Consider the following 12,934-nt stretch of genomic DNA (forward strand, 5'->3'; position numbering starts at 1 on the left):
CTGTAACTATCTTTAGGAAGACAAAGTTAATACTGTTCACTACAAACTGATGAAACTCACTGATATTTTGAATGCAACTAATCCTTTGCTGTTTGTCAGCTATGAGCCAATTAAACAAGGCCATGAGCCGATTAAGCAAGACCATGAAGACATTTTCTAACTCATAATTTAGAGAAAATCTTTTAAACCTGTTGGTGACTTCATGATCAGTAATAACTTAGACTGAAAGTATGATGTATTGGGAATAGCAGAGATGGTACTAAAACTATTGCTGGTTCAATAAGAGGATTTGATCCAGCCTTATTCCAGCACCAGAAAAATGACCAAAAGTCAAAATCTCCTCCCCTTCATATTTAAAAGGCAGTTCTGTTAATCTGGTTTATGCAGGAAGAATTAAGAGAAGTACTTAATAGAGTGTCAAAACCATCTCTCCTGTTAAAGGCAGATGAATTAATTGTCTAGCTTTGTGAGGGAATGGGCAATAAATACTACAAATACTTTCCTCCTCTTATTCTGCAGAAAAGCCAACCCTTGACTATTGTGATTTCAAGAACTTCAAGCCTTTGTTGATAAACCTTTCATCTGGATTGATGGGATATAGAGTACACATTTTGATTGTGATGGAAAGAATTGTGAAAAACTTTTAAAAATATTTTGAATAGTAAATTTAAAAATTTAAGAATAAAAGTCTCCATGAGTATTTTCCTAAGTCACTTAGTGGTGCTGAATGGATAAAGACACCTTCTTCCCTCCTTTTTTATTTTTAATCACAATGGGAATATTACTAAATAAAATGACACATTCAGAAGATCAAGATCCTGGATGGTTTCTTGAAACGTTAAGTTTGTTAAACGAAAGTCACATTTGGCTCTTAGGTTAGGAATTAATTTTCAGAATCCAATTTTGTCAGAGAAGGTGACTAAATACCATTTGCCTGATCTAATCATGCATATGTATGAGTTAGGATTCTCTGTGTTGGTTAATATAAAAATTTTTTTCAAACTGTCCCATATAATCTCATCTTCCTCTTACACATAGCAACATAGCACCTCATATTTCCTATTATGATTATAATCAGTTTCTTTGCTTTGAGGGACTTAGTTTCATATGTGGCATTTTATGAGTAAATTTATTAGGTTTTTATTATAATTCAGTGTTTATTTTTAAATTTTATTAGTTTTAAATGTAACAATACAGTTTTGTTTTTACTGTTTATTTTCAGGAGTACCTCCTATTTATGACAGGTAATACTGTTTTTCCATTTAGGGTAGTGATATAACAGTTCCACTTGAAATAAGCATATTTTAAGTTAAAGAGATTCTTTTTGGTAAGAGTAAAACAAAAATTATATTGTGTCTTTCCCATCATATCATAGTTCGTGATGTCAATGTTTTATTACTGGTGACCTTTACTTGATCACTTAGTGTCTACAGAATTTCTCCATTGTAGATTTACTCTGTTTGTTTTCTTTGTAGTTGATAATAATCTTGAGAGCAATATTTTGAGACTAGGCAAATCCAGTTTCTTCTCAAACTTTTGCCCACTGAGTTTAGCATGCAGCAGCAGGGGATTTTGTCTGCAACATTTACTGTGGTGGTTGGTGATTCTCTTTGTTTCCTGGCTATGAGGAAGATTTCTCCCTCATTTAATTATTCAGTTCTTTGTATAAGTATGGTATTCACAGATATATGTTTTATTTTATGGATTAAAGTTCAATATTGTCAGGAGCCAGTGTGGCTCAGTGATTGAATGCCGGCTTTCCACATCCGAGGTCCTGGGTTCAGTCCCTATTCCCTGTATCTCATTCAACCCTCCCCCCCCCCCCCCCCCCCGCAAAAAAAATCCAATACTATCATTATTGCATAACCTCACTCTAATCATGAGAAAATATTGGAAAAACCCAACCTGAGGGACAGGTATCCAGGTTAAGAGAGACTGTTAAAGCTTGGAGAAGACTAAAATGAAATAATAGCTAAATGCATTGTGGGATCCTGGATAGGTTGCTAGAACAGAAAAAGGTAAATAGTGGGAAAATTGGTGAATTTCTAATAAATTCTGAAGTTTGGTTAATAATACTATATCAGTGTTAATTTCCTATATTTGATAATTGAAATCTGGTTATTTATGTAAGATGTTAACATTATGGAAAGTGAGTAAGAGATATAAGGGAGCTCTTTGTACCACTTTTGCAATTTTTCTTTGTCTAAAATTAATTCAAAATAACAAGTGAGAATTCAATTTAGAGAATAATATGAAGTAAATAATGGCACAGGTGGTAGAAATATGACAAACATTGTAAAGATGACAGAGGAGGAGTGTTTGGCCCAGTGGTTAGGGCGTCCGTCTACCATATGGGAGGTCCGCGGTTCAAACCCCGGGCCTCCTCGACCCGTGTGGAGCTGGCCATGCGCAGTGCTGATGCGCGCAAGGAGTGCCGTGCCACGCAAGGGTGTCCCCCGCGTGGGGGAGCCCCACGCGCAAGGAGTGCGCCCGTGAGGAAAGCCGCCCAGCGTGAAAAGAAAAGTGCAGCCTGCCCAGGAATGGCGCCGCCCACACTTTCTGTGCCGCTGACGACAACAGAAGCGGACAAAGAAACAAAAGCAGACAAAGAAACAAGACGCAACAACAAATAGACACCAAGAACAGACAACCAGGGGAGGGGGGAAATTAAATAAATAAATAAATCTTTAAAAAAAAAAAAACAACACTAGTAAAGATGGTAATCTAGTTTGTTACCTTTAGTCATTCCTCCCTCTCCACAGGTACATTAGGAAAACTGATTCTTACTTGTTAACTACTTGACCTTCCAACCTTCTGTCCTTTCATTATTGCAAAATATATAGAATATGGTTGTATTTCTCTACCTTCATTGTCACATTGACGGGTGGCTTCTAGTAATAGCTAAATATAGGCTTTGTTATCAGAATACTTCCCTTGCTTAGTCAGGATTTTGCTAAGGGTCATCTGTTTAAGACTTATCTCTAGGAATTTAGTATGTTAAGCAAGAACAGCTTAGAGGTTGAAGGAGCTAGCTTGTCTACCTAGTGAATCATCCTCTTTCCCAGAAAGAATTGGACTCACTAATGTTTATATGAGTGATTGATTAAATAAGGAATACTGATGCTATTTATAATTATAACATTTTTGAAATGGTTTCTGACTTCCTAAGGGAGTTTTAGAACATTGGAATTGTCAGTTGGATTTATAATTTGTCTGACCAGTATTTTGATTTTGGTATTACTAAGTAATGTTGGTGAAGACATGGGTCTTTCTAATGTCCGCCTCAGTAGATGAGTGATTTTACATTCTAGTCTCTTAATAATTTGTTATGAATTTTTTTTTCAACTTTAAAGTTTTCCTTCAAACTTCAGGTTTCCCAACTGTACCTTTATTCTTTCTGATTTTAATCCTTTAATTATTGCATTGGTCATGTTACTAAAAGGATTATAAAAAGGAATAAGATGTTATTCTTAAAGAACATACAGTTTATTAAAAAAGAGAAACAAATAAATACAATTATTAGTATATTGATAAATAAATTACCTTTATTCTTTCTTTGCTCTCCCCAAGTGCACTAAAATAGAAAAAGTTTTCCTCTTTTAAATAGATACTTTGTTATATTTACAGTCTATAAAATTCCAGAGCATCTGTTAGGCACATAAATACAGACCTTGCTATTACCAGCTTGTGCAATTTGAGCATGTGTTGAAGGCCAGCAGCCTCAGCTTTTCTTCCTATCTGTCTGGGTGTAAGTCAGCTTTTGCTGGTCATGCAGTGCCACTATTTCTGTCCTCATTTCAAGTAGCTTCCTTTCATTCAGTGAATACAGTTCTTTTATATAGCCCTTTTCAAATTGAGGACCAATTTAATAGTTACTTAGACTTTGATTATGTCATTCATTACTTGCTTTAACTGATGTAGTTCATGTTTTATTTTCTCTTCTGAGGGCTAAAAAACTCACTGTTCTTCAAATAATCATATCCTTTTCCACACTTAGTATCTTTGATAGTATTTGCTGGAGTGATTTTCTGCTGCATGGTGACCTTAGATGATATTCATGTTGGCCTCCATGATTTTGACTAATTCAGATACGATCATTTCTGCTTATTATTGAGTAGTAAGCCCTTTATTCTAAGTACACTTCCGATGAACTTAATTTGTGCCAAAGTAATCCATATAATTAATTTACCAGTTCATTATATGGAAGATTAGGGAAAGCTTTAAGAGATGACATTTAATCTGAGTCTTAAAGATGAGTGGGTGCTTGCTAGATGCATGTATTGGTGACAAGAGGGAAGGCCAGATGGGGCAGTTGGGCATTTGGAAAGCTCAAGGCTTTGTTCAGGGAACTGCCAGTAGTAGATAAGGATAGTTGGAGGGCAAGATGTGTCTGAGGAGATGGTGCGAGAGAAGTAGTCAGTGGAAAGATAAGTGTTTTGACCAAAGTATTTTTTTTAAGGTTTATTTTATTTATTACCCCTGCCTTGCTGCTTGTGCTGGCTGTCTGCACTCTGTATCCATTCGCTGAGAGTTCCTCTGTGTCTGCTTGCCTCCCTTTGTTTTCATCATCTTGCTTTGCCAGCTCTCTGTGCTGTGGGATGTCAGCTCTCTGCAGTGCAGGCCAGCTTGCCTTCACCAGGAGTCCCTGGAAATCAAACCCAGGGCCTCCCATATTGTAGACAGGAACCCAATCCCTTCAACCACATCCACTACCCTGACCATAGTATTTTTAAGCTTAGGCTAAGTTTGAATTTGGTTGCTGACAGTATGTTGGTGGTTCTTAAATTAGGTCCTCAGAATACCAAGAAATAGAAGAATAATAGATTTTACATAAATTTGGTCAATTTAAATAATAAAACTTAGAGATGGTATTGTCCTTTTATTTGTTGTTAAGAGGTCTTTCAGGAAATAATTTAAGAGTAGATTGTAGTTTTTCTGTTTAAAAGATTGGCAGCCCTTTTCGAGTCTAGTAGTCCCCCATGATGTACATAGATGATGGGAAACCATTGAAGGAATTTAAGCTGAAGTAATAGATGATCTGAACTCCAAATTTTCAATCCATACTTTTTCCCTTTTATGTTTATTACCTATTGACCTACTTATCAGTCCCATAGTCATCTCAAAGTCAGTGAGCTTAATTCATTGTTTGCTTCTACCCCATGTTCTCTATCTTGATACACCATTCATGGAGCCAGAAATACAAATCTGAGATTCATCCTAGGTTCCATCCTCTTTCTTCCTCTCACAGTGTTGTCAAGTTCTATTTCATCACTCCTTCTCTTTCATTCTTTGCCTTTCCTTCTCCCACAGTTCTATTTTCTCATGCCACAGCATCTTCATGTGCTCTTTCCCTCTGCTGGGATGTGTCCCATCTTGTCATCCTGCTGAGCTTAACCTTTCCAAGATTTATTTCAAATTTACTGTTCTTCTAAGTGTTCTCTGAATCAATGAGATGGTTAAATGTTCTTCTCCATATTATGTTTTGTTCTTTGTATACCCTTATTAGAATATATATTTCATGAGGGCAGGGACCTGTTTTATTCAGGCTTTATTACAGTGTCTAGAGCAATCCACATTCGGTACTCAATAAATTGTGCATCTTTTTCTCCTACCAGAGTATGAACTCCTTGGGAATGAATGTTTTACTTACTTAAAAGATAGCTAATGCTTATACTTATATGTGACACATAGTAGATAATAAATATTTGTTGAATGAATAAATGAGCCTGTTGTGCATCATTTGAATGTCTTCACTGAATACCATTCTTTGAGAGAGAGAATACAGGAAGCAACTCTGGTTCTAATCTGGAATTTGTGTGGCATGTTCCATTACTACATATTGACATCTTACATAATTTATAGACAGTGGTTATGCAGTCTGTCACCCTTCTCTATGCTAAACTGGTCTTTTGGACAAGATGTGTTTCCCCAGTCTTTTCAATTGCTTATTTTTCCTTTTCTGGATGTTCTTTATCCTGTGTTTTTCAACCCCTCCTCCTCCCCACCCTTCCTTAATTCATGCCATATTTTGATGAACAAAAAATTTTTGTTGTGACTACCCCCTTCCCACTTGGCCCCTTTCTGATTAAATTATTATGTATTTTGGAGACAATGGATTTTTTTTTCATTTATAAGATAGTATTATCACAGTTAATATTCTTTTTCAAAGTATATAGTACTTTGAAATAGTAAAAAGTAAATGGCTTCGGCTCTGGACCAGATTGAGTTCAGATCCTGGATCTATGACTTTCAAACCTCACTTTTCTCATCTGTAAACTGAAAAATAATAGTATTAATACTTATCCCATAGGATTGACAAATTAAAGGGATTAGAGTGTTGCTTAGCATGTAGATGAACACTTTGTTTTAGTGTCTATATATTTCACATGTGACCATCTTTCCCCACTGTCAGGAGATCCCTCTCTATTCCTTTTCCTTCTTTTCCTGGGAAACAGTGGTATAGACAAATCATTGTTGGCAGTTGGGGATGTTCATAGAGACTTCTTTCCCATGTAACTTGCTATGTTTATTTTTGAAATGAGCTATCTTTTTTGTTTGTTTGTTTTTTAAAAGGAGATCCTGGGGATTGACCCAGGACCTTATACATGGGAAGCAGGCACTCAACCATTTGAGGTACATCTGCTCCCCTGAACTATCTTTTTTTTTGGTTACTTTTGTTAGAAAATTTTATAACTCTTGAGCACAGGTAAAATAAGTGACCTTTGCATTTATATGGTATCATCTGCTCAGAGATTTAAATCTACACGTAATGAAAGGTTAATAATACCTACCTATACACCTAACATTGCAAAAGCTTCAAATTTAAAGTAGAATTTCTGAGACATTGTAGCATTAAATTTGGGTCCAATTATGCTTTTTGACACTTAGAATGCATTTTGATTTTTTAAGTTTTGCAACGTAGATACCAAGTTGCAGATAGACCAAAGTGTGATTAAACTGTATGGTTACACAATCTTTTAGAATACTTCTTTTTACTCACAGCATATGTTTACTAATTTAATCAATATTTATTGAATACCTACAAATGTGAAACATTGAAATAGATTATGGTGATAAGGTGGTAAGCAAAAACAGATGTGGTCCTTGCATTCATGGAACTTTTAGATTAGTTACTACTAAGCTTATTTGTATGTTAAAGTAAACTTATTGAGTATTTTGCCAGATTATATAGAAATTTTAGCTTTTTAAATTTGACCATTTAACATTTTAATTGGACAAATGGAGTTGGAAGGAAAAGAAATTACAGACATTCATACTAGTTATTATTCATAAAGAATGATTTGAACTGTCCTATATTCTGATCTAGAAGTTTTCCATAATTTGGAATGTCATAGCTTTCTTTGTACTTTTTACTTTAGCTTTTCTGTACCCCACTTACACCTTTTATTTATTAATTAATTTTAAAACAAAAAATTTATGATTTTTGGTCATGTGGAAGATAGAGACCTTTTATTTGAAATTCAAGAAGTGAAATTATCTATAATGTAAACTATTTGGAGGATTTATTTCTTTGGCTTCAAATATTGACATTGAAAAACTTATTTCTACATAGTGTATTTAATGTATAACTCACTTTCTGACAGTATTTTGATGGGTGGATTGTATAGTTCTGTTAAGAGATTTAACTTTATTGATTTTTCTCATGATTCATATGTAATATTTTGGACCTTTAATTTTATTTTGGATTAGATTTATAAAATTGAAATATCCACACACCGTAGAGTAGAATAAATTTTGGGAGGGGAGTTGTCTTTAAGTGTTTATATTTATCTCTTTTATTATTTTAGTTCCTTCTGCAAACTGAGTAATTTAGTTCAAAATTTAGTTTTATTTATTATGGAAAAATATATTGTAAATTTTGATAAAAATAAAGAAATCTGCATTTTTTTCATTGAAATTTTTATTGAGATAATTGTAGATTCACATGCTGTTGTAAGAAATAGTACAGAGAGATGCCTTGTGCATACTGCCCAATTTCCCTGATATTTTGCAAAACTATAGTGTAATATCACAGCCAGGATATTGACATTGATTCAAAAAATAAAACAAACAAAAAAAGACATTGATAAATAGACTGATCTTATTCCCCACTTTTACTTGTACTTTCTTGTGTGTGTGAAAAAAAAAATCAGATTTTATTTTTAGAAAACTAATGAAATACTCTTTTAATTAGGTCTGTAACCTTGGGAAAATCATTTACCTCTTAGGCCTTAGTTTGAGTAGATGATTTTTAGAATCCATCTTTTTTGTCTTTATTTGTTTTTTTAATGTTACATTAAAAAAAATGAGGTCCCCATACACTCCCCAACCCCCTCACCCCACTCCTCCCCTCCATAACAACAATCTCCTCCATCATCATGAAACATTCATTGCATTTGATGAACACATCTCTGAGCACTGCTGCACCTCATGGTCAATGGTCCACACCATAGCCCACACTCTCCCACAGTCTACTTAGTGGGCCATGGGAGGACTTACAATGTCTGGTAACTGTCCCTGCAGCACCACCCAGGACAACCCCAACCCCCAGAAATGCCCTCATATCACATCTCTTCCTCCCATTCCCTACCCCCAGCAGCCACCATGGCCATTTTCTCTATACCAATGCCACATTTTCTTCAATTACTACTAATCACAATAGTTCATGAATAGAATATCAGTAAGTCCACTCTAATCCATACTCTATTCCTCCATCCTGTGTAGAATCCATTTCTCATGAAAGCATTCTATAATTTTTGTATGAGAGTATTTTTAAAATTTTGCAGTATAAACCTCTTTTACCTAATTTTCTCTCTTTTTGTAGGAAGAAAAGGCTTCTCTTTTACATCGTACTCAGGAAGAAAGAAGAAAGAGAGAGGTAAAGCTGTTTGAAATACACTTCTGTAGATTTCCATAGAATTGAAAGAAACCCGAGTTTTACTGTTACATATATTAGTGTATATGTGAAGTCTTAATATAATATGTATTTTATATATGCATGTATTATGATTTAGATGCATTTCTAGGTTTGTTGGATTTTACAGTGTGTCTCCTATTCTGGAACAAATATAGAAAAGGTGGATCAAAAAGACAGTTTCAAGAATAGAGGGGTGGGAAATAAGCTTTCAGTTGACTTAATTGCTTATTGTATGGCTTCCAGAAGATCTAGAAAGGCTTAGTATATAATGTTCATAATTTATCAAGCAAAAGGCTAAAACTTATGTTAAGGGATGTATATTAAACATTTATAAAGAAGGTAAAAGAAAGGAGCTGTTGACATTCCTCTTTTATGCTTTAATCTTATAGTTCATCTTTCTGGTGATAATTTCTTAAAATAGCTTTCTGTTTTTGAGTATTTAGCCACTGTAGTGTCTCTCCTTTTCTAGATAGAGCTGTTTTACAATTCTTTCATCCTTTTAACAAATATTTATTGGGAGCTTATTATGTACTGTTTGGTTGCTGAGTAAACAGAGTAAATAAGGCAGTAAAAACTCTTGTTCAGAGGTAGAAGACAGATTGTGATAAGTGCTATGAAGGCAAGAGTAATGATATAGTAACTGGGAAGCCCTCCTTTAGAGGGAAGTTAGGGAGGGACTCTGAAGAGGTTAGGGTTGAGCTAATTCCTGAAGGATAAGAAAGAAGCTGTCTTGTGAAAAGGTAGAGGAAGAGCATAGTGGCAAAAGGAATGGCAAATGCAAAAATTTTAAGGCAGGGTTTCTCAACCTTTTAGGGACAGATAATTCTGTGTTGTGGAGGACTATCCTTTACATTGTGTATGATGTTTATCAGCATCCATGACCACTACCCACCGGATGCCAATAACACACACTCCCCCAAGTTGTGCAACCTAAAATGTCACCAGACATTACCAAATGTCCGCTAGGTGACAGAATTGCCCTGTATTGAGAACTACTGGTCAACCAAAAGAAGTATTTATTGGTTGGTGTCTTTCATCTGTTTTGGAAAATTCTTAGATATTATCACTTCCAGTAGTACTTCTTGTTCTCTTCTTCTTCTCTTCTTCTTCTTGCACTGAAAGTAGAAATATATGAGACCTTTGCATTGTGCCCCATATGTCTCCTGTACTCTTCTGAATATATTATCCTTTTGACTATCTGGGTTTAGTCTAGATATTTTCTTCTGACCTAAGTTCCAACTTACAAATTATCTTTTTAGCAATTCTTAAATACATCCATTGAATTTCTGTATTTTCAGTTCTAGAATTTTCTTTGAAATTCTTTTAAATTTTCTAGTTTTCTTATTTTTTAATTTCTTAGACATATTATAGATTTTGAAGACAGTGTTTAAACTCTAGTATTTGGATGTCCTGTGGGTCTGTTTCCATTGCTTGTCCTCTTGATTTTCAAGTTTTGCCTTTTGTGTGCCTCATTATTTTTGGTTGAATGCTGGTCATCGTGCTCAACAAATTGAAGAGATATTTGCAGGCTCTATATCCAGACTTTCTGATATCTTCTTTTAGAGAGTATTACATTTGCTTCTGGCAGGCAGTAAAGGTGGGGCAAATCACCTTTAACTAATAAAGGATTGAGCTCATTTGAACTGTGCTCTGTCCTTTTAAGGACTGACTTATTTCCAGTTAATACCTACTCCTAAGGTATAGTCATTAAGTCCCAACTAAACGGATGGGACTTTGCCACTCCTTCCTCAATAAACAACAAAATGGCTAAAAATAAATGTTTTGAAAACCCATGGGAAGATGTATGAGCTTTTCATTAAGTTCTCTTAGTAATCATCATAGTAATGAATAGGTTCTTAAAACGCCATTAAAATTCAGGGATTCCCTTATTATAACTATTTCAGGCTCAGAAAGTACACTTAAAGGATCTGATATTGGATCAAATTCCAAGATTGCATGAGTGTGTATGTATGTTTCTAGCATGGTAGATGGTATTCATCGAAGATTTGAAATGATGTAGTGTGGTAAAATCAAGTTCATATTTCAGTGTCACACCTGAGTTTAAATCTTGGCTCCCTTCTGTCTTTGAGCATTTCTTAATCTTTTTTGTAAATGTCAGTTTCTGCATCTTTAAAATGGTAGTAATACTCACCTGTAAGATTATTATGAGAATGATCATGAAGTGCCTTTCATAGGGTTGGTACATAGTAGGCTCTCAATAAGTGGTTGAGATGTTTATGATGATAATGGTGTGTGTGTGTGTGTGTGTGTGTGTGTGTGTATATATATATATATATAAATAAATGTGTGTGTGTGTGTATATATATTTTTTTGAGGTGTGGAGATTGAACCTGGGACCTCACACGTGCAAAGCAGGTGCTTAACCACTGGGATACACCCACTCCTTTCTAGGTCACTGAAAATTTTAAAGACAATCTCAAGTCAATGCAAGTTGGAAAGTTTTCTGCTTTTAAACAAGAAAATGACCTTTTAAAATGTTTGTGTTGTTTGCTTATATTCTTTTTATATTTAAAATAAAACTTTAAAAAAAAAGTCTTCTTGTGCTTTTTTTTTTGGGAAAATGGTATAGCCACTTTAGAAAACAGTTTGGCCATTCCTCAGAATGCTAATAAACATAGTTAAAATATGAGCCAGCAATTCCAGTATTAGTTATATACCCAACAGAACTGAAAACATGTCCACACAAAAATTTGTATATAGTAGTAGCATTATTTATAATAGCTCCAAATTAGAAACAACCCAAATGATCGTCAACTGATAAATGAGTAAACAAATATGATATGTCTATACAATGTAATATTTTTCAGCTACAAAATGGAGCAAAATACTGATATATGCCATAACATGGATGAGCTTTAAAAATACCATGCTAAGTGTATAATAAAAAGCTAGACACAAAAGATCAAATATTATATGATTTCTTTTTTTTTTTTAAAGATTCATTTTGTTTATTTCTCCCCACCCCCTCGTTGTTCGCACTTGCTTTGTCTGATTGTCTTCCTTGTTTCTTTAGGAGGCAACGGGAACTGAACTTGGGACCTCCGATATGGGAGGGAGGTGCCCAGTTGCTTGAGCCACCTCCATTCCCTGCTTTATTGTGTCTCTCATTGTGATTTTCTTTTTGCGTCTCTTGTTGCATCATCTTGCCCATCACACCAGCTTGCTATCTTGCTTGTCCTCTTTAGGAGGCACCAGGAACCTCTGCTCCCTGCTTTGTTGTCTTTCATTATGTTTTTCTTCTTGTGTTTCTTGTTGTGTCAGTTGCCGTACCTGCCCATTGCACCAGCTTGCTGTCTTTTTTAGGAGGCACTGGGGACCCAGCCAGGGAACTCCCATGTTGTAGGTGGGAGCTCAGTCACTTGAGCCACATCTGCTTCCCTCATTTTTCTGAAATGTCTAGAATAGGCAAATTCATAGAGATAGAAGGCAGATCAATTAATAGTTGTTAGGGGCTGTGGGGCAAAATTGGAGGGGAATGAGGAACATGCTCATGGGTATGGAGTTTTCTTTTTAGGATGAGGAAAGTATTCTAAAATTAGATAGTTACAATGGTTGCACACTCTATGAATGAATGAAAAACTATTGAATTGTGCACTTCTAAAGAGTGAATTTTATGTGTTTGAATTCCAGCTTTTTTAAATGCTCTTAATAGCTAAATTTCATTTTCACTGATTTTGACCTGTTGCTCCTGCCTCTCTTATTTAGGAAGAAAGGCGAAGATTGAAAAATGCAATAATTATCCAGTCATTTATTAGAGGCTACAGAGACAGAAAACAGCAAGTGAGTTTGTTTTTATTACTGAGAAATAATTAGGAGGGCATGAAACAACTTATTTTGATTATGGCCTTGTTATAAGCATTTTTTGCTTTACATGTATTTTTGTATACCTCTTCCGTGAAAATTAATGTTGATAATGATATTTTCCCCCGTAATTAATTTTATTAGCTGTATTTATTAAAGATTTATAATTAGGTGAGTTCTTAGGTAATTTTTAGG

At 34.8% G+C, this 12,934-nt stretch overlaps 1 protein-coding gene across 4 annotated transcripts in view; it reads left to right on the forward strand.

Annotated features, from left to right (window-relative positions):
* The window catches only part of UBE3C (ubiquitin protein ligase E3C), a 152,086-nt gene that overhangs the window by 20,002 nt on the left and 119,150 nt on the right, over positions 1–12,934 (forward strand). For all 4 annotated transcript variants that reach the window (XM_071215381.1, XM_058297611.2, XM_004458591.4 and 1 more), the window contains exons 2-3: positions 8,825–8,878; positions 12,644–12,718. Coding sequence is in view for 1 of the 4 variants with exons in the window: in XM_004458591.4 (XP_004458648.1) it covers positions 8,825–8,878; positions 12,644–12,718 (129 nt within the window). In the remaining 3 variants the exon portion in view is untranslated. The remainder of the gene's footprint in view (positions 1–8,824; positions 8,879–12,643; positions 12,719–12,934) is intronic.

The sequence above is a fragment of the Dasypus novemcinctus genome, chromosome 5 (genome assembly GCF_030445035.2).
Source record: "Dasypus novemcinctus isolate mDasNov1 chromosome 5, mDasNov1.1.hap2, whole genome shotgun sequence".
In the NCBI taxonomy this organism is placed as follows: Eukaryota; Metazoa; Chordata; class Mammalia; order Cingulata; family Dasypodidae; genus Dasypus; species Dasypus novemcinctus.